The 22,948-nt window shown below is 33.6% G+C and overlaps 3 protein-coding genes across 4 annotated transcripts; 1 reads left to right on the forward strand and 2 right to left on the reverse strand.

The window, feature by feature from the left end:
• Nucleotides 1-76: 76 nt before the first annotated feature.
• LOC106175913 (protein phosphatase PTC7 homolog) lies at nt 77-11,822 on the reverse strand. 2 transcript variants are annotated; one of them, XM_013558081.2, is made up of 6 exons: nt 11,444-11,821; nt 8,020-8,199; nt 7,449-7,647; nt 4,695-4,818; nt 3,920-4,049; nt 77-2,443 (listed from the first exon to the last, which is right to left on the reverse strand). In XM_013558081.2, exons 1-6 carry the CDS (start codon nt 11,685-11,687, stop codon nt 2,379-2,381), a joined length of 942 nt encoding a protein of 313 aa, XP_013413535.1. In that variant the 5' UTR covers nt 11,688-11,821; the 3' UTR covers nt 77-2,378. The 2 variants fall into 2 exon arrangements, with proteins under 2 accessions (XP_013413535.1, XP_086867699.1); XM_087011573.1 differs by lacking the exon at nt 8,020-8,199 and having other exon boundaries at nt 11,444-11,822.
• Nucleotides 11,823-12,965: 1,143 nt separating this feature from the next.
• Nucleotides 12,966-17,363, reverse strand: LOC106175914 (O-phosphoseryl-tRNA(Sec) selenium transferase). The gene is made up of 10 exons (XM_013558083.3): nt 17,101-17,363; nt 16,724-16,878; nt 15,915-16,033; nt 15,428-15,586; nt 15,049-15,202; nt 14,709-14,811; nt 14,265-14,394; nt 13,840-14,025; nt 13,546-13,627; nt 12,966-13,330 (listed from the first exon to the last, which is right to left on the reverse strand). Exons 1-10 carry the CDS (start codon nt 17,212-17,214, stop codon nt 13,108-13,110), a joined length of 1,425 nt encoding a protein of 474 aa, XP_013413537.2. The 5' UTR covers nt 17,215-17,363; the 3' UTR covers nt 12,966-13,107.
• Nucleotides 17,364-17,396: 33 nt separating this feature from the next.
• On the forward strand, nt 17,397-21,504 carry LOC106174123 (tetratricopeptide repeat protein 1-like). The gene is made up of 6 exons (XM_087000470.1): nt 17,397-17,509; nt 17,984-18,334; nt 19,252-19,425; nt 19,988-20,173; nt 20,471-20,525; nt 20,719-21,504. Exons 2-6 carry the CDS (start codon nt 18,005-18,007, stop codon nt 20,841-20,843), a joined length of 870 nt encoding a protein of 289 aa, XP_086856596.1. The 5' UTR covers nt 17,397-17,509; nt 17,984-18,004; the 3' UTR covers nt 20,844-21,504.
• Nucleotides 21,505-22,948: the final 1,444 nt, after the last annotated feature.

A 22,948-nucleotide genomic window follows, 5' to 3' on the forward strand; every position in this document is an offset into this window, starting at 1 on the left:
ATTTTGTTTTTGCAGAATTTTGACAAGAAACTAAAGTTTCTGCACAGTCTATTTACAACAAAACAAAAAAAAAAAATTCATTTAATACAATTTTTATTCACTTTATGTACCTAGTTTGCAAAATGGGAAACATTCCCTGTACACATTTTGAGAGTTAAGCTTTTATAGGAAGGTGAGCATTCCATAACTTAAAGAATCTGATAAAAGGGAATAACCACTCACTCATTTTCATTCCCCACACTGTTGACAAGAAAAAAAGTTACAAACAAGAAAACCAACACATTACACAATGTTTTCAATTTTTCTTACACCTCTGACTACCCCCGCCTTACTACATTTCAGTGAGATAAATAATGTAATCACAAAACAAAACTTTCCGACACAAAATACATGGTAGACTTAGATATACAAATCACTGGCTAAATATTCATGATCATGGTTGATGATCATAGGAAACCTTGTATGTTCAGACAGAACATGGATTATATTTTTTTAAAACCATTTTCTGCTGGTTAAATCTCATCTGCCTCATGACTTAAATTTACATTTTTAAAATGAATATATTTCCAAAACCTTCCACACAGTTTCTTATCAAGAATACAATCATGTGGCAGTTGCACTGTATGACCCTCTGTTCACTTTAGCATTACCAATTATTAATTTTGTTTGATATATTAGTCTTTCTGAACAATTTCTCATCCCAACAGCAATGTTAAGTTTCCAGTGCATATGAAATTTCATGTCCTTAAAAGTTGCATGAACAGTTTCTTTTAACATCATAACTCAGTTATTTCCACTTTGATAGTTCGTTCAAAAAATGATTATTGCAACTTTCAGTGCATACTGCAGCTGATGAAATTCTTTGCTGGATTCATATCCTTAGTTTTAACCCAGAAATATAATATTCAGAGTAAAACAGTCAATGGGAAAATAATGAAGTGGCAGCTAAAGTTACATCTTACTATGTGGTATACATTAAAACTGAATGGAATGGTGCCGTGAGTGTTCACTATAATCAAAAATAAGTAAATAAGTCTCTAGCATAAATATATATTTATATATATTTCTAACTCTGATACCAAAGCTAGAGCAATGTGTTATGACGGGATTTTTCACAGCTCTTAACAGGAGCTATCTGCTTGGTTATTTTTATCATACCAGTCTAAATGTCATTGGATAAAACTTAAACATTTCACATCAAACAAAGGAGACCAAACATTGCAAATCAAGGATATCACTCGTCTTCAACTAAATTGTTTCAATACTAAAACTACTAAAACAATTTCTTCCATGCGTCCCCACTCCCTCAGTTAAACAGAACAGATATTTAACCCCCCTCCCTTCCCCTAATCTGCTCGTTATCATCATATCTATTTACGATAGGCACAGATAATCCTGCTAGATTTCACTTCCTGTAAGTCAGAGAACTAATGGGAATCATCCCAGCTTAAAATGAGACTGATGGCACTACATGACGCCATACAGCAGACTAGAAAACTGCACTGCATTCCCTAGTCTGCCATGATTACCGAGTCCTCCTCTCCTCCAAATTCTGTGAAATTTTGCTTGATTTTACGTTAATTTGTTTGATCCCCACTCAAAAAAGTCCTCTGCAAATGGCAAAGCTTTTGATTGGTAACAGTTTGGTATATTTTAATTACTTTTTTTTTTACATATTTATACAAACTTCATCTATATAATTTCAGTAATTCAACATATATTTAATGGTTTTTCTTAACTATAAATTAATACTCATATTTCAGCAGAGAGATTGTAAGTACTATGCTTAACAAATCTATATTCTATTTTATGAAATATAAAACTTCTTTCAAAATGAAAGAAATGTGCACATGAAATGACATTATTCAATTGAAGAAATAATAACATATCAAGACACAAAAATGATTTCAAGAGAATGAAACACAAAATGCTATAACTTAAATCAATTCTTATACATCTTCCAATATAATTGTGACTATCAATACACAATTCCAATATTTTTACTCTCTCCAAGAACATATGGCATGCTTCAAGAAAGTATTACAGAAGACCATATTTTCATGTTTAACAAATCATCACAGAATACTGTACCGATTCCATTAACAAATCAATAATCTTTTTGTTGGTACCAGGTGGCTCAAAAAGAACTATGAGCATTAGTTCTTGATGGGTGTGCACCATTCATAATTACTAACTGTGCTCATGACCAGTGTTTCAAAGTTCCGTTCTTCATTGAAATCGAAAAGACTTTTCTGGACTAGAATATTTCTGATTCTTTTTGAGCACATCCTTGTGGTATTTCAAAGCAGTTCTCTTGGAGTGACACCATTCTGTGGCAGTTAATGTTTTCTGGGCAGTTTCTTCAACACTGATGAATGCTAGCTAAAGGTGTCTCCTAATTGCACACAGGCTAAAATTACTGTGATATCATCTGGCTTGCCTCCTGAAAAGAAAAAGATCCACAAATTACAAATAAATTTCAATTTGAAGTAAATTTTGAATAACCTAGAACAAAACAACTTAAGAGTGATGTAACGGGGGCGTCTCGATAGTCTGAAGGTTCATTGGTCCGAAGGTTCATTGGTCCGAAAAACGGTAACATTTTCATCGGTTTTTTAATCAAGGGTTCATTGGACCAATGAACCTTCAGACTATTGCTACGGCCCCGATGTAACAGACGTGAAAGATGAGAAAATGGTCAATTCAACAATATCTTTTGTCATATTATACACAGAATCATACACCACCTATGTTTTAAACCATATGCTGGTATACCATACAGAAATTTGTGTCTTGAAATACATTTAACTTTTGGCACTTTGCTGAAACATAAATAATAGCATAAGGGAGCCAAAATAAACTAATCTTCTTCTAACTATTAACAAGGTGTAGGAGTTGGACCTTTGGTATTTTCAACAGCTGTTCACAGGTAACTTTGTAAATGCTAGCATGTTGGGTAGATAACATTTTAGTTAAAAATCAGATCAAAACTGAGATTAAATATTGATTTACTTCGTGTCAAATTCTGTGTACCAGTTACATCCTTGTGTGGACCCATTTACATCCTTTTTTTTTCTCATATTTGCAAAACTTGCGGTTAGCACACACACCCTTGGGCAAGTAACGCATGATACAATCTGTGTACCAGTCACAGGCCAGATTGAACTCCAGGCAGAATTTAAATCAAGCTAGATATATCTGAAATCGCAATCTTGCCTACAGGTTTAAAATTCAGGCCTACGCCAGAGTGAAATCCAACTCTAAGTCTATTTAAAATCATTAAAAAATTATCACATCCCTAATAAAGCCATCAAGGCAGAAATGAAGAGAACAGGGATAGCGTGAAACCCCATAGGCACAGCAGCTCAAGAAGAGAAAGAACTGGAGGTCCCTTGTGTCTGCCTTAATGTGGACCCATTCACAAATCGGATTAAGAAAGTGTAATAAAGCCATTTTGGTTATATTGTTTATGGATAAGAACAACTTTTCGAAATATCTAGCATATGGGCGATTGCAAACATATGAAAAACCTTCCTGGATTTCAGTCTGGCCTGTGACATTTGCATCCAAAGGATTGACAGAAATTTATCCTCCTTACAGCATTATCTGAAACCAGGTTATCATCTTAAAATCGATAGGTAAAAATACTGGAAAAACTTTTTTATCTCATGGGCTTGCAGCCAATATCAGTGCAATAAATTCCATAAAAATCTCGTTACTTATCCCTCCCCCCCCCCCCCCCCCCCCCCATTTCATTTTTCATAGAAAATTCAGTTATTGCCTAAGGCTGTGTGGTCATGATTAGATTTGCCTTGATCTTTCCATGATTAACTAAAACTGACTGATAGAAAACTGATACCGCCTGACTTTAAACCAAAAACATCAGCTGAATGCAATTCCTTTCAGTTATAGCCCCTACCTTTACATTCTATTCCGTGTTCCTGAGCTTGCTGTGCAAAGGGAGACATGTAGTCAGGATCAAATGAGAGTTCTCTTGCCGTCTTAGCAAGAGTTCTAGCTGTGCGTTTAATGTTCTCTGGTTTATGGTCCTGAAATGAATTAAAACTTATTAGATGAATGAGAAAATTTGATTAGTTTTGGGTTTTTCATAAATGAGATAGACTCTATAGTATTTGAACACAATATACAACAGCAATTAAATTAGAGCACCCTAGTGATGTCATTTACATGATATCATAGGTTTAACAAAACCAACAGGTATATCTGACTAGGGATAGTGTGATAAGAATTACTGTAAAGATAATTTGGATTGTTTTTAAATATGTCTTTTTGAAACTGTTTAACTGAAGTCCACGGAAAACAGTTCTCATTATAGACTTGCCCATCATCAATATCTACAACAGCAAGACCATGCAGACAAAAGCTGGGTTCATAATAAACCAATCTTAGAATCTTCTCCTTAAATAACCTCAAGCTGACCAGACATATTCATTATTATTTATCAGTTCCTAGAAATGCTTTGAAGGTTATAATGAAATATTGATTGCACAATACTTAAGAGCCCCAAAGAAACACAGGTTATGTGCATTAAGATATAAAAGAGCTTCTTAACAGTATGCAGAAAAGAAATTTGTTATGCCGGAACTTCTGACAAACAGCAAATACCAAACATGTACCCCCAACCTTTACCATCTGCCTTGTACAATTATCTGTGGTGCCCGTTGATCACTTACCTTAAGTGTCTTAAGATGTTCTAAAATCATTCCTTCACTCATGTTGTCAAACAGCCCATCAGTTCCCACCACGATTATGTCACCTTCTTCCACACTAAAGGAGGTGCGCTGGGCAGACTCTGGACTGGAATGACAAGATCCACAATTTGCTATAAAGATCGGATATAATTTGGAAAGTATTCTCTAAGCCCAGTAACATAAATTGGGATTTGATTAGAAAATATTTCTCCAAAATGTCAAGCAAATATATTTTTCAGGCATACAACAGGTGATGAAGCATCTGCCAGTGCCTCTACAGTTTTCCTCTCTTCAGAGACTTCTAAGGTATCTGCAGGTAAATATCAGGCACATTCCACAGGCTTCTGAATCTAACAGGTGAAAGAGACCAAACTGAACTTGTACTTGTGCTACCTGTACTTGACCACTATAAATATCATATAATCAGAGTGGGGGGATTCACCTGTGCTGTTCTTTCAACACTATCATGTACTTAAAAATTGTTTTTATAAACTATATATCAAGAACACCGATCTCATTAAAAGAAAAATTTTTTCACAGAAAAGTTCATTCATGCTTTAATGTTTGCAACACATACTGTCCATTTCACAAATGAGCACGATAGTAAGAACATTACATCAAAAGGAGCAAAACTGTGCATTCATGACTCAGATTCACTCTTCTTCCCCAACACATTTTCACTGCTTTTTATAACTTTTAGGTCACAAATATTGCTAATTCATACATTTTCATCTATTCAAAGCAAAAAGTCATACAATATTACATACTAATAAGTAAAACCAAATAAAAACTGGATGTGCCCACAGCCCCATCCCGAATATATATATATATATATATATATATATATATATATATATATATATATATATATATATATATATATATATGAACCCATCACTACATAATTATGTAATTGTCAATTCAATAGATCAACCACCAATCATTATGTGCCCTTTCAGATATCAGTATCTACTCTCTCTCTCTCTCTCTCTCTCTCTCTCTCTCACACACCCACCCATACCCACACATACACACTTCCCATAGTATAACACAGTAGCCCTGGCTGGATTCAAGGTGTGATAATGTCATTCAATGTCACCTTGATATGATGCTCAGCTAGGACTGCCAAGATCATCTGTCTGGCATTTACTTGTTCGATTAGTTTCCAAAGCAAATGTATATTGAACACAGGCATGGGTTTACTTGCTCACAAATTAGCCATTAATGAATAAAAGCAAATTTACCTAGCTGACTGTAGAAGATTTCAAATGCTAACAAATTGCTTTTCCATATTAAAACCTTTATTAAAATCAAGTTCAAAGTAACAGTCATTCTAATTCTAGCGCAGCTCAACCACAATCAACATGACCAGGAATTGAAAAAAAAAGTTTCTGACGGGTCCAAATTCCTTTAATTTCAATTAAAACTGGCAAACATGGGCTGGGTATACTGCATAATGCCGCCTTCCCTCATGGCTAAATAAATTATGACACTGGTTGCAGACAGAAAGTTGCAAAGAGAACATTTTATTTCAAAGTCAGACAGTAACATAACACCTAACTGTCGGTTTTATGGCGTGTAATTTCCCAGTTCACTGCATACACCACAAAAATTGAAAAGTTAAAAAAAATATTACAAGGTTAACACTAAAGCAGTGTCCTTGACATAACATAAAAGTTTGGCATAACAAAAAAAGGGGGTTAAGGTGTTGTCAACAATATATCTATAATGATAAAACCACAAAAAATCCCACAGCTGAAGAGGAGAAATTCATTGATGTTGAAAAGCTCTTAAGCCCCTCAATCTCCCACGCAAATCACGTAATCAATGTTAAATGTAAGTTATTGTTTGGTTATTGGTATTTCTATTGATCCAGTCTAGCTGCAACCATGCCTTCAGAAAAGAAGCCTACTGTAAGTGAATAAATCCCCCCACACCATTGTGACTTGTCTTCACAACCTTTTTACTTAAAGAACCTTAGGGCTTCAGGTTAGAATTTCACTTTGTAGCAGTGTTATCCAGGACATTATTTGCAGCACAGTTACATGTGTCCATGGGTCAAAAAAGAAATGTGTCCTACACTTTCAGTTTTTACAACCTACCTGAATAATACCTCTCCTGAAAGCATGATGCTCCATCAATCATGTATGATGATGGGATAATAATTGTCCTTATATCACGTTTTAATCCAATTCACCCTTTCAAGACGCCTTGTTTTAAAAATAACATGTCACTAAAAGTAATTGATTTTACACTGATGCTTTTCACTCGTTTTGCAAAGAGATGGACATCATACTCCAAAATTTGCCTTTAACACTGGGATCAGCATCCACTAAAATGTGGTAAGAAAGTGCCAGTTCTTTCATATTAAGTTCAACGGATAACAAAACAAACTGGCGTAGAAACTTATTTTAAGTTAATACAGGTATACATTCACATAAGCGACAATATGAGCGCATTCAAAACAGAACATCCACGGACTAAATATGGCTGACCCATCATAAAAGGAAGCCGCTCAATCTCCTTGTGGTCTCACTGCCTCTACGGATTAATTCTTGTTGCTCTGTGGTTTAATTGCTTGGCCCCTGCTGGGATGGCACATGTGGAGGCAGGGAGACCATTAGGGGATTATAAGCGGCTACCTTTTAAGTGGGTCGGCCATATTTGATCTGAATGCTCGCTTATACATCTCAATCTAAAATTTAAGTAAAATGCTTAATAAGTATCATGCCTTACCTATCACTTAACACCAGACCCTCTTGCATAGGTGGAGCTACTGCTAGCTGGAAAGGTGTGTTGAAGTAGTGTGTTTGTTCCTCAGATCTGTGGACTACATTGCCATTACGTATAAGAAGAAACCCACTGTCTCCAAGGTTAGCTGTGTAGATTGTCTTTTCTTCACGGAAGAGTGATACAACACATGCTGTTGAACTTCCTAAGAAAAAGAAGCAAAACAAAACAAAAAAAATGTTTATTTCCTTCAATAAGTGAGGGTCAAATGAACAATTTCAATTTTTTTTTCAGTTTGGATCGAAAATGACACATAAATTCTAATCCTATAGAAACAAAAGCAGTAAAAACAAATCACAGATGTACATTTTATGTAATGATTAAACATATACCACCTCCTTCAATGATTTAAGAAGAAAACACCCATACCTCGTTTGAAAAAAAAAATGCAAATCTCATAAATTTAGTCAATGCCATCAAGATGCACTGCTACATTTTCACAAAGATTAGAATTTCATAAAGAAAATATAGCATATTTTATACTAAGGTACATACGTTATTCCACATAATATTTTACCTAAAAGTGGTACTTTGTTTTCCATAAGCTCTGAATAACTTGCAGCTATAATGGCTTCTGGAGATTCGGGACGGAAGTGACCCTCACTGACCAGGCGCTCACATGTGCGCATAAGGGAATGTGCAAATTGGGATGGATCGACACCATAGGCACGCCATCCTCCCACACCATCAGCCACACCTACAATTATATGAACAATCAGTGTTAACCAAAGCCCATTGTAATCCAAAGAGGCTTTTCTCTGCAATTTTGAGCCAGTTTTTTTTTTATTTTAGTAAGCAAAAAAGCAAAAAGGATGCAAACTGGTACATATCTGCAAATCAAATCTCAACTTATTAGCTCAAAAGCATAAACCATTATAAGTGAAATTAAGCAGATCCCACAAACTCAGACTCACTGACCTTTCAAGAAGTTCTATCTGAATCTTTGCCCATAAAGAAATGTATAAATAGGAGTACAGGCACCTTCATCTGGTGTATGCATTAAAACTTTCCTATTACCTGTTTTGTTTACCATAAGATACAAAATGGTCAGGTAAGCCTGAATCATTATAAATTTTACTGAATTTTAACAGATTTTGAAATCTAATCACTTTTAAATTTATATATATATATATATGAAATATTTCCACATATGGTTCAACAATAAAAACAGTAAACCAGCCTTGAATATACAGGTTCATGCTCAGAGAATGTGAAGCCATGTATAGCAACTTCACAACTTATGTTCTCTTCATACATTATTAATACCATGACATGAATAAATATGTAATATATGCTTAAGGTAAAAAAAAAAAGCTGAACTGACATCATCATGGAGGAAGCAGAGAAGGCACTGTAAAACCCAATACCTCAAGGATCTTTTCTTTAAAAAAAAGTAAGAAATTTAAAAACATTCAACAAAGATAAGTCAGAATCAGATTGTTCACATAAAGATGTTCTTGTGAAACATCTCATCAGACTTTGTTATCCAGGCATCTGATTTGGAAAATAATCAAATTATCTGAATTTGCCCATTGAAAAAAATCATTATAGCCTGGATTCTCCACATACCAAACTAATCTGATGTCAAAATTCACCAATTTCCAGTAATTCTTTCTATCTCCCAGGTGATGTTCAAGAGCAGCTTAAGTCAACACTGACATGAGTTTATGAAGACTATATAAACACCAAAGAAGATCAGAGATCATCTAAAAAGCTTTCAAGTCCATCTGGACATTTTAGTCTCATTTTATACATTACTGCAATCATTTTCACTATTTTAAATGCAATATCCTAATTCATTTTATTTATCATACCAAATATTTTCAAGAATTGGCCATATGATGGCTTTGAAAATAATAATAATAAAAACCTGGGTGCATAGCTATTTAACAATTAGAAATCCAGTGATAAAGGGGCAGAGAAACAGTGTTGTGATTTAATCTTTCCTTCTTTATTCTTAACATTTGATAGCTTTTTATCATATGGGTATAAATTATATCATTGGATATAATAATGTTGGCTCTTTACCAGAGCCACATGGATCTTGATCACACAAAAACAAATATGTCCAATTTGACAACATATTCTACAGAGTTAATCACTTAGTGCATAATGTTTTATATAGTTCACACCTCCAGTCTAGACACTCTTCTGCTAATGACAAAACAGAGAAGACAAATGCCTTCTATGCTGGCTATTTCATCCATTGAGAGCTATCCCATAATCAATGATGGTTCAATATTTGGGAGAATTAGAATGGAATGTCAAGTCTTTCAAAGTCAAGCTGCGTACAAGGGATAATAAGTGGGTGAGAGGTATATTGTAACTGTGTTATTACCAAAATCAGTACATTTCACTCTGGTCAATATCTAGGATATAAACATATATGAATGTAAAGCAGAAAGAAAAGAGAAAGGGTTTTTACAGAATGACTAATAATTTATGCTTTTTATCAGTGTATGTGTATTTTCCCACACTATATCTCCCTGTCAACATAATGTGAATTATCTAATGCTTTGACATCTATGTGATGATTAATGAAGATATAAAATACTGCAAAAGTAATTAAAACCAGCAATGCTACATTTTACATATCATGGAAACTTAAAAGACCTAATTGCATCTTATATGTTGATTCCAGAAATTAAAGAAGTCTAGCTTCGTAAGGTAGACATGAAAGCAAGTAAATCAGGCAAAACAACTCTTTTAAAATTCTTTCTTATTTAAATTCAAAGACCTGCTATTGAATGATTTGTTCCCATTCAAATGCTGTTGAAAGGAGTTTGTGTATGGAAGTTACCTGGGTAAATTCTCACTTTGTGTACATTTCAATAATACAAAGTTCATGTACATTTCAACCAGTCTTACAGGCTTCTGCATATTTTGCAGATCTATAAATATATACAGCACTAGATAACGACCATCATGGGGTATACTATTTTATATATAATAAAAAATACAATTATTACCTTTACTTTGCAAGTACATGTATACTTAAATCCCTACAGCTTTTTATATATCTGTACAGCATGTTATTTCTGAAGGGTCCAAAGGTCAATTTAATTTTTTCCACTGTTACATCTACTTCCTTCAAAAGTATGAACTTTTTCTCCATATACTGTATTACAGAAATAATAAATGATGCTTACAAGGTATCAAAGAAAGATTTCACTGACAGATGAAGCTTGGGTTTACACTTTAAATGCCGAGTGTACTCACTGCAGCACATGCCTACACATGAGATCTTGTATACAACAAATACCTTATTCCCACTACACTGATAAAGATAAAGCTGTCTGTGAAGAGTGATTTCGCAATCACCACTTTTTTCAGTCTTTAATGTTTAATGCACATCTTATTATACAAAATGTGTCTTTCTCTGTTAAAACTCAGACTGACATGTTCATGTTCTAGCTGATGTTGTAATTGTTACGCAATTTACATATATATGGAAATGTAATGTCTTTCTCCATACAGCGCACTGAGGTTGCATCCTATCTGTCATCATGGTCTACTTTTTGCTTATGACTTACTGATGACTGTTTTTGATAAAAGTGATCCCTTATCTATTCAACAGAAATATCTGCAGAGAAAAACACTACTGAAATACTAAATTTCACTTGGTATCAATCTTTAAATTATCAAGTCCAGTTTTATCCAGCATTTCAGCTGGAGCCTCTACAAATAGAAGTCCTGAATTTCGATGTTCGTCAGCTGGTTATCAGTGTGACAGAATTCATTTCTAAAATCGGGGGGAAATTAACAACATTTTAATTCCAGACAGGTTTTCAGAGCACTTTTTTGTTACAAAAGCCACAGATTGGGTTAGAATATTGCGCATAAAGGACGACACAGATGTCAGACAAACACGTGCTGGTGCATCTCAAAATATACACATTTCCAGCAAGACGCTGATACTACATATCTCCTTGCAAACCTACCTATAACATCCCCAAGTCGATGCCTGGCTATAAAACAGGAGTCGTCACCGAAGATATATTTCTTGAATATCTGTGCTGATGAAAATGACTTTGAGTATCCACATGCTGCTGCGTTTAATTGGATAGAGGAAAGCTTCTGATCCTCAACTAGACTTTTGTTCTCGCGGTTACCACTACCAGAATAATTAATTCCTGAGACAAAGGCTCGAGCAACCACTCTCCCGACCGCCCAAGCTGGTAACATGACACCTCTAAAACATGTCTGGTCACATAGAGTAGAAGTTTTCCCACTCGTTCCGTTGTTTCCCTTCTTTCAAGGAGAGAGCACCTTCACTCCATCCATATCACACTCCTTAGTTATCAACTGACGTCACGAGACCCCACATTTTGACCTTGAAAAGGTCAAGGTCGTTATAAACGTGAACCTCCCAGAGGGAAGTTGCTCATGTTTAAAGCGGTCACGATCGTAGCATATTTCACCGTGACAACCACTTTAAGATTTAATTTAATTTACCGGGTTAAGGTCAATTATTGCAGTACTTTCAGTACTTTATTTCTTTTTGTTAATTTTATTCTTTTTTCGTGGTGGGGGAAGTGGGATGGGAGTGCAATTAAGCCAGAAAATATTTGAAATAGTGAAAAAGACACCAATAAGCAGTTACATGATCATACTCGCTTTGACATGATTGGCCTCAAAGTCCACGGGAAATTTGCTAGGGCTTTTAATACAAATATCAAGTCATCTTGAATGCAAATATCAACACGTTTGAAAATTTGCTCCCTTTAAAACTTTTATTTGGCCTTTTTCAAACAACCTTATTTTTGTCATTAAACAATATATATACATATCCAACTGGATGTGCTAATGCCATAGCAACATGTTCTCTTTCCAAAGATTATAAAGTCACGTTCACTGACTGACCACTACAGTACATTTATTTCTGGCTGTAGTCTCCTAGCTCTACCCTAGGTTCTAGATTCCGGTATTGTCAGCTCGATCTTGATTTCATATATAACCCATATCAACAATACGTAAAAGCGACTCCACCACGAGGTATATTTAGCAAGCTAGCTTTTACGTTTCTCTGACACTCAGGGTACCTAGCTCAGACAATCCAGGCATCCCAACTATTGGTGGGGCTGGCCAAACTCTGCTGACAATTGTAGTATAGAAGTAAATATTTAGGTCAAGTTAGCTGCATTTACTTGGCCTTTTTAAAGACAATTGAACCGAGGCTGATTTTAACTTCAGGAGGAGAGATGAAGCCATAATTGAAGTTACTCAATCCATTCCTTTCACAACTGAAAGCATCCAGGACCTATAAACTGAGGTTATAGCTCTTTCTAACAAATAACATACACTTAGAGATTCAAGTAATATGATTTTAACTCAGACACCTAATCAACCTAACCACAGTACACTTTGACATAATCAACTGAGTATATATATATAAGAAATTTTTGAAAATTGTAACTTGGCCATGGAATCAACACTTCAGTACTAATACAAGGAAGCAGAGCACAGAATACCTTGTTTTTTATTTTAAATGCTGTATAAATAAAATTCCAAACAGAATTTTTTTAAAGAAAAAAAGTTCACTTCAGATGATCATATAACAGACACATTCAAATCCCAAAATGACACTTGTAGCCTTTCAAAGATATCACGTCTCAATTGTATCTTCCTCCAATGTTTCTGCGGCTCCAGTCTTTTTACATCTTTCTAGCACCTTATGAAGTCTCTTCACAAACAATTCAACATCATTTTTAGTCATCCCAACAGACCCTGCAGCAGTTAAATATGTGCAAGGATAATTGTCTGTGTGAGAACCAAAGCCATGGAAGGTGTATCCCTGTACTGTCTTCACTTCTCCTGTTGCAACAACTCTAAAAACAAGAACAATATCATCAGACATTAAACTGTTATATTTTATTCATATCTCAGCATCAACAAGGGTGTGCAATATAAGCTTAAGAGAATAGTTATCCTAAGAGGAAGAAAGTTTCACACATTAACAAAGTACATAAATGTAGGAGGAGAACAAACTTCGACTCTATTGGAGAAGTTTATGTCAGTGCTGTAGTTTCAGACACCTACGTACCTTGTACCAGAGACAAATCTTGTAAAAAGCATGGATCCAAGCTGGGTTGCCAGCTCTGATGGAATGGTCCTCAGAGACATGGCTGTAATTGAAAAATGGCTTGCATAAAAAAGTCATTAAGTCATTAGTCATGCCTTATCACTTGTTGCCCAAAAAGCAATACATGATTGACTATTTGGTCTGCTTAGGTTAATTGTTAATGCAATATACAGGAAATAAAATTCTGAACAATGTATTTCTTTTATCTAAATATTTTTTCAATTAACTGGGTACATTCACTAACTTCAGGCTTACCCATAGATATTGGATTATGTGGAATGTGCAATAATGTCTCCCCATGGGCTTCTGCACACTTGGTCAGTTCCGCAGATAGGTATTTGTACATCTCCTTCCTCTCTTTCAGTAACTGCTGGTAACCCTTAACTCCCAATGACAATAATGTGATGAAAAGATCCATGCTAGGTGTACCAGATGCCCTGCCTGTAGGAGAACATCAAAATAAAATTGTTGTTCTATACTGCTTCTGCATACTGTTTAATTAATTCTTTTAACAAAATATGCCTAACAAAATAATACATGTAGAAGTGGGGTTCTTGCAAGTAGCAATCATTTTGGAATTTGTCTAACATGGAATAAAAAGTGAGATGTCAAATTTACTTTTCACTGGTATCATATTTTGAAAGCAAGACAGAAAAATAATAATTGAGAAAAAGAAATACCTGGATATGCCTTCCCTATTTCTTCTATAAACTTTTTATCAAATCCAGCTATTACAGATCCACCCACTGGCACCATGAAGTTTTTGTCTGTACTTTGAACAAATGCATCAATCCTACCAATTCTAGATCCCTGCAATAAAAAAAAAAATTTACTAAAGCAAATTTCATTTTAAAGAAAGGGAGAAGGATTTTATATTGGGGGTGGGTGGGGTTAAAGCTGATTTATGTAAACATCAGTTTTTCTATTTCTATTCATATATTTGACAAAAAAAAAAAACAAAAACGATATTGAAAATAATATATAAACTAGTGTCAATGGAATTTTGGAAAAGAGTATTTGATTTCATTTTGAAATTTGGCTACTGGTCAAAACGTTTAAAAATTTTTAAATAAAAATCAATCAATCAAACAGCATTTACTAGTAAGTAAAATTCCCATGCTAACCTGCTGTATCAAATGCATGCACTTTGAGGACTGGACACCATACGCATTATTGATTAAATGAGGTATCTCAAGTTTGGCACATAGTTGAGCTACTTCTTCTATCCTTAGAGAAAAAACAATATAGTGCATATTTCTGATGTACTAATAAGGTAAACAAAACTTTTCATCAAAACAAAGCAGGCACTTCCTGAACTCATCATCAAATGTTAAGATGCAAATAGGAAGTGTTTTTTTTTTAAATCAAAAAATGTTAACACTTGGAAATACTGGTTTTGATCATGAATATGATAAAATATGTAATATCGGAGGTAAAGTACAAATCTACCCATATGCTATTTACCTGTCAGGTACTCTTGGGGCAAAGCAGCTGGTTGTTGTCATCACACATAATATATTCTTAGCACCTAATTCCTGCACTTTTAATTCAATGGCAGAAATATCTGTCCTTAGTTCATCTCCCTCAAGTTTGTTTTCAATTACTATTGGTTGAAAACCTGTCAGCATATAAATATATATTCTTACTTGTAATGTTGATAACATTTTTCATAATGATAAAAAGTAATTTAAAAGTCAAACCTAGCAGTGTTCATTTTTCATAGGTTCCAAGTTATGCTTAAATAGTATGCTTAAACAGAGAGAGAAAAAAGAACCATTTCAAAGTGAAAGTAAAATCAATTAAACAAATCTAAAAAAACTGAAATAATATTCACGAATGATACCTGCTGTAACCATAGATTTAAAGCAAGACTTCTGGTCTATCCTTGGCCATAGCACATATCTGGCATCAGGTCGCTGCTGTTTCAATGTCAGCATACAGAGAACCAGACTCATGCCTGTTGCCATGGGAACAACAAATGCAGAGGCTGCAGACTGGACACCTAATGTTATGAGATGAAATTGCTATAGGAAAGCAAAATAATATTTGTTTTTTTTTTGTTTTTATTAAAAGTCTTGTGATTTCTCTATTCATATTGTTGATGTCCTTATTTAAGAATACGAATACACTGTGCGAAGAATATAAACTTTACAATACCTGCCTGCTATCTGGATATCACTCATACTATTACACATACTACCTATTTTCTACAACAGCACTTAACAAGGAAATGATAAATAACACTAAGTTAATACTTACTTTAAACAGGTAGATTTAATATTCTCTTAACATTACCAACTATTTATGAGACTGCAATAATATTCATGCACCTGCTGTCTTGATGATGTCCAACACCATGGAGTTTGTAAGTTTGTTCAACAAACTAGAGCCTGCTGCCTTTGGCTGAATAGCTGTTATATCTCCTGATCTACCTATGCCATGGCCTATACTGTAAATATAATAGGAAAAATGATTGTTTAATCCATATACATTTGAATGTAGACACATCTTGCTACTACTCTAACTTTTATAGTGTATCCTTTTTTAGCAAAGTAATTACCCACTTGGCAGGGGCAGATCCAGAGTTATTTTCTGACAGTCTTCCAATTTATCCATTGATCCATCCTCCATTTTTGACCGTCTTCCGACAGAAAAAATTAGATACCCATCAATGTAAACTTGAAAATCTGACCGTCTTCCGGAAGACCCAGAAGACGCCCTAAATCCGCCCCTGCTTGGATTAGATGTACATTTTATTCCGTATTTGATATTATACTGTATAATTTACATGACAGCTTGCAATGTTTGCATTATAGATGACACAGGGCAGTGATACAAAACACCTCTCCATTTTATTTGAGTCGTGAAGAAAAAAAAAAGGCCATACCCAGTGAAGGTCAAAAATGCAGATGCCGTCCTAAATGAATGTCCAGTCATAGAATGCAGACACTGCAAGCTTTCATGGCTACCTAACATAAGGTACTGGTAGTACTCTTCAGAAAAACTTTTGCTTTATTGATCTGAATTGAGAAGCTTTTCAGGATAAAAAAATAAAACTGTGGGGTATTTTTGAACACACTTTAAGGTCTTACAAATGCTGATTTTAGATATATGATTATATAGTACTTGAATTTCTAACTTGTAGTGTCTGTTAGCCACCAGTCTTGATGCAATTCTTGCTTCTCTTTCCCCAACACCACAGTTTCCTGGAAAATTGTTGCTGTCCATTACTGCTAGTTCTTGTAACAGCAGTTCTATACTCATGTCATCCCAACCAATTTCAGGACATTTTTTCTAGAATAAGTAAAGAGCAAATGCATATACTGCAAATGTAATACCAAACCTTACAATTGTCATTTCAGACTAAATGGACAACTAAATATACTTGATGTTCAGGCACGTTTAAAATGAAAATCACTTTCAAACATTTATATATCAGGCATTGGTACATTTTCTTGTGCATTTACCTGTAAATTTTAAAAATAAAATAAGAAAATAAACAAATAAATATATAACCTGTTCAAATAACTGCCTGACCAAGTTCTCTCTTGCCCTTCTTGCTTGTGCACCTTGCTGCACGTACGAAGAAGAAACTATTTTTTCTGCTAAGCTGCAATTTTCAGCATTCATTTTACACTTTCTATTTTAATTCCAAAAGTACATGCAACCAATAACATCCGGAAGTTGGAGCTGAGCATAAGTTTACGAGTTGATATCTAATCCGCTTATTTATAAAAACCTTCATACATAGATTTATTATTAACAAAAAATACTTGCACTAAGCCAAATTTTATATACAGTATTCTTTAAATACACAATCGACATCTCTGTTTGCTCTAAAATGCACTTTTCGTTACAGCGCATGAATCGTATATTAGAAAACTGCACAACTTCCGGCTACTTCCGGTAGATGTGATCTTAGAAGGTAGGATGTTTTAAAGGTTATAAATACTTTTTTATGAAACAAATGTGGAGGAAATAAGCTGTTAATTTTTAGAAAGAGATATATTTCAAAGACAAATAACATGTACAAATTATTGATATCTCTATACGAATGATTGGCATAGATCTACTTTGCACAGTTTACTAGTTTAATTACTTCTTTTCTGCAACCACTTTCACTTGATGAAGTGCCTCGTTGTTTTGGAGCATCAGCTTTTACAAGAGCACCAGAAATTAATGAATATAATCATTTGGTTACATTTTTAACCAGAATTTACAAGATAACCTCAATGTATATACATGTATAATATTAGTATATAAATGTATGTCTCTCCAGCACTAACGGCGTAAAAGCATAGATTAGATTATGGCAGTGCACAGCTTTGTGAATTTGGTTTTAAATTTCTCAATCTTGAAAGTTTTTCTTCTTTATTTTTATCGCATTCAACATTTTCAGGTCTAGAAATATTTTGGAATCATGGCTTCAGTTGATCCAAATGATTTAGCTGGTGATTTAACTCAAAACTTGGAAAACTCCTTAAAAGAAGAAAAGGCCAGAAATGAATCAGACTCAGATAAAAAATCCTTCATCAAAGATGATAATTATGGTATTAATAAAAAGGATTATCATGAAAATGAAAACTCTCAGCATCAAAAATGCGAAACTGATGTACCAGTAGATGAAGTTGAAGCAGGAGAAAGTGACTCTGATGTAGATAAATGTACAAAACCGGATGAGAATGATATAGTTGTAGATGAGGAATACATGAAGAAATTAGAAGAAAAAATGTCAGAAGAAGAAAAACAGGTATAAATAATAAAGTACTTTTTAAAACTGTATTTACCTCTTTAAGGCATCGAAGATAGAAGCTATGGAAAATGGGTATCTCTAAATGGTGCAATACATTGCAAAACGGCCAAACACAGTGCAATGCACATGAATAAACAAGTCCAGTTGCAAGTATACATGATAAATGGTCATTTCAAACAAAATGAGGTGATACAAAAGATATTAAAATATATTGCTAATTGATTAATATTGTTGTTGCAACTTAAAGGGATAATAACTCTTCGTACGAGATCTATATTTCACAATAAAAACCTTGTGAATAACTCATAGAAATATAATATATTCTGTTTTACCACAAAAACAGCAGTTATAGATTTTATTCTGATATCTAAACTTGTCTTTAGACCACGTGACCTCCATTGATGTCTATACTCTGTTAAAATCTCTTAAGAGATTTTAACAAAAAACCAAACTTTTTAGAAAAAAACCAGGGACTAACTTTGAATGTAAAAATGGATTCATTAACCATTGGTAAGTATGGGAAAATTGTTGTTTACTCCAGGAAAATTCATTTTTTGGCCGAAATGAAGAGTTATTATTGCTTTAACAAATCATGCTGGTAATATTATGAAGAAGAGTCACTCTCTGCCATTGGCTGCCGACCCAACAATATACAAGTCTCACCAATTTGTTAAATTATATCAGCGGTATTAATTATCTAGTAATATGTATATATTTTTTTATATCACCCTTTTTTGTTTGGAATATCTTTTTTTTTTTTCAGTGTATTGTACTGTGTTGCGCTATATTGTGGTGTATTGCACAATTTAGGCAGACCACTTGAAAATATATTGTTAATACAGTTTATTTATGATCAAATAAAATTTATTTGAATTAAAGCAAATGCAGTATGTATTCCTAAATGATTTTTTTAGGTAAGAAAAGATGAAGCCCAGGCACTTAAAGCAAATGGGAACAGCCACTTTAAGGCCAGTGAGTTTCAACTTGCTATTTGCTCATATACCCAGGCACTCCAGACATGTCCACTTTGTTTTCAAAAGGAAAGGGCTATCATGTATTCCAACAGAGCTGCATGTAGACTCCATTTAGTAAGTTTTTGAGTTATTATTATTATTATTATTATTATTATTGAAGTTAAAGGGATAATAACTCTTCGTATGAGATCTATATTTCACAATAAAAACCTTGTGAATAACTCATAGAAATATAATATATTCTGTTTTACCACAAAAACAGCAGTTATAGCTATTATTCTGATATCTGAGCTTGTCTTTAGACCACGTGACCTCCATTGATGGCTATACTCTGTTAAAATCTCTTAAGAGATTTTAACAAAAAAACAAACTTTTTAGAAAAAAACCAGGGACCAACTTTGAATGTAAAAATGGATTCATTAACCTTTGGAAAGTATGGGAAAATTGTTGTTTACTCCAGGAAAATTCATTTTTTGGCCGAAACAAAGAGTTATTATTGCTTTAAGCAATTTCAATTGATAGAATGATTTCCCTAGATTGGTTCACTATTTAAAATATATAATTTAAACAATATTTTATAACAAAAACTGTGATAATTTTTCTTCGTTTAAAGATTGATACAAGGTATGTATTAAGGGCATTTTCTTTGAGGCATTTGAAAAAAAACTCTTTTCAGAAACAGTACGAAAAGGCTATTGAAGACTGTACCAAAGCACTAGAACTTAATCCTAATTATCTCAAAGCACTTTTAAGGAGGGCAGAAATGTATGAAAAGACTGAAAAATTAGATGAGGCATTAGAGGATTACAAAAAAGTAATTGAAATGGATCCAACACAACATACTGCAAGGGAAGCATGTATTGTAAGTCTGGTATCATAAAAACAGTCTCAAATACTTTAGATTTGTGTTACATGGTTTTCTGTAATGTGTCAATGTGTAGTAAGTGAAATATAAAAATGGTGTTCGTATATGTTTAAAAGCATTGCAAATTTGCAATAGAAAAAAATGCTAATAGTACTAAAATGTAACAGTGCAATATTCACTTAAATTTAAAGATATTGAAATAATTTCAAGTCAGCATATTGTTTTTATTCATAAGAGAACTAATCAGTGAACTTTTGAATCTGATTTAATCTATGTTTATTTTCATCTCTTCAGCGATTGCCACAGCAAATTACAGAAAGAAATGAGAAAATGAAAGATGAAATGATAGGTAATTTTTATCTTCAGTCCTACATTTTGAAATATTTCACATTACAGCAAAATCTTTTAGACTGGTCTTCTGCTCTTTGATTTCAATAAAAATCAACATATTTATTAAAAATTTGATTCTTGAAACATTTGAGTTTTGTATTAATCTTATCATTCAGAGCAATAGTGGAAGTATTTACATTTTCTCATTCTAGGAAAGTTAAAAGAACTGGGGAACATGGTACTAAAACCCTTTGGAATGTCTACTGACAATTTCAAATTACAGCAAGATCCAAATACAGGATCATATTCTGTGCAGTTTCAACAAAATGCAAAATAGATTTAAAAAAAATATCAAGGGTGGTGATCCTTTATACCACAAGTAAAAGTTTTCCATGTATTTGTCCAGTCAGAAGAAGCTGCAATTAGAACTTTTCTAAAATAGAGAACGTAGCTGGCTTTATCATCCTTCAGATGCCTTAAATGGTTTAGCTCAGTAGCAAGGATTGTTCTGATATTTATCAACTTGTTTAAAAGGGTACCACACAGCAGATATTCTTAACATAAGCCAACAAAAAACTATAAAGGATAAAGATAAGAATTTGCTTGATTGGCAAAATGACTGCTCAGGCATGGTTTTTTTTAAATATTAATTTAAGGTGATTTTAAAATATTTCCTGCCAAAATGAAGCCTTGATGCCCATATCTTGTCTGTCTACATAAGGAAGCAGTGCTGTGTCATCAATAGGTGCTGATGGTGAGAGAAAATCTGATTGTGAATAGAGTAATACAAAACGCCTTTTAAACTTTTTGAGCAAGCAGGAAGGAAAAGACATCTATTTACCCAAGAGAAAGAAATGCAGATTGTCCTTAGAGCACAGATTCTTTTTATATCTGTTTGAGTTAAAGAAAACAGTTTATTGCCTCATTCACAATCAGTTTAGTTGGTTGTAGTTCACTTGGATAAAAGACTGATTGCAACAATAAAATAATGCAATTTATTGTCTCCATGTGATTTCTTTAATATATATATATATATATATATATATATATATATATATATATATATATATATATGATATGTACATAACTTTTGACATAAATATTATAAATGTACAAATTAAGCAACTGATGCTGCAAAACAAATAATAATAATAATGAACAACTTTTTATATATATTTACCATGGTATTCTATTTACATTACATATGTACAAACATGAAACAAAATTTCATGTTTACTATATACAACCTGAACAAGTAAAAGCTCTCAAGATTGTTCATAATGTCCATTGCAGTTAATGGGTGCATATACATGGGTGGCATTTCATGTATGTACAGTGTTTATTTTTTTCATTCAGTTTTTATGAAAAAAAAAGGAAATACAGTCAGTTTAGTAGCGGACTAACTGGCGAAGCTTGGTGATAATCCAAGATTTTAGTTTCTTCATCCTACTGATTATAGCTGTCCTCCTGGGCTTGGACACTATATATAAAGAAAAAGCATATATGTGAAATGAGGCTCATATTATCTCTTTGAAAAATTTCACTGAGGTATACTCTTCACATCTGGATACTTATACAGATACCAAATTTAGAACGGGAATGATTAAGAAGAATGTAAAAAAATTTACATTGAATTCTGCTAGTTGTTGAAAAATGAAACAAAATACCTTTTCCCTCTGTAGTTGGAGCTAAGTTTTCATCATCAAGAGGGATTTCTACAAATCCTGTGAAAAAATAAAAATTAGTGTCAAGGCGTGATATCATGGTGCCGTATTAGAATTGTAGTTGTATTTGTGTAAGGAAAGGATCTTTTCTATTAGAATACAATTTGTTAAATACGCTTTGCTTGGGTGAAAAAAAAAAGGTAGAATTACCTTTGCACTTCACAACATTTGAGTAGCTAACTGTCGTTTATGAAAAAAATGTGAACAATTTTGGATTTCATTTTTGCTTCTATGATGTTAAGCCATGAGACTTTACCTTGATCAATACTGCTTTCCCTTTCCCAAAATGTGCGACAGCCAAAGGTAGAATCTGTCTGCACAAACACAGCCTCTCTCTGTACCCGCTCTGGGGCTAGAACACCGCTGCTAGGTGTAAGTTTTCTCAGGTGATAGATGCCCTCCACAGCTGAAAAAAGATAAAATCATGGAAATTTTTGCCGCTAAATACAAGCTATATTAATAAATGAATGGAAAGGGTCCATATCTGCTTTAGAAAAAACAATCATAAAAATTCCTTGTATCTCAGGCATTTGTTTTATACTATTTCCAATGCTGAAAATTTACAAACATGAAGGTAGGCTTTTACCTTGAAGTACACAGTCATCTTTTCCAAAATATGTACAGCAGCCATTTGTGGAAACTGCCTGTACAAATACATTGTCTTTTTGTTCCTGCTTTGGAACTAGAACAGCAACACTGGGTGTACTGTTTTGTGGAT

Source organism: Lingula anatina, chromosome 1 (genome assembly GCF_051362555.1).
Source record: "Lingula anatina isolate TDL-2025a chromosome 1, LinAna3.0, whole genome shotgun sequence".
Taxonomy (NCBI): Eukaryota; Metazoa; Brachiopoda; class Lingulata; order Lingulida; family Lingulidae; genus Lingula; species Lingula anatina.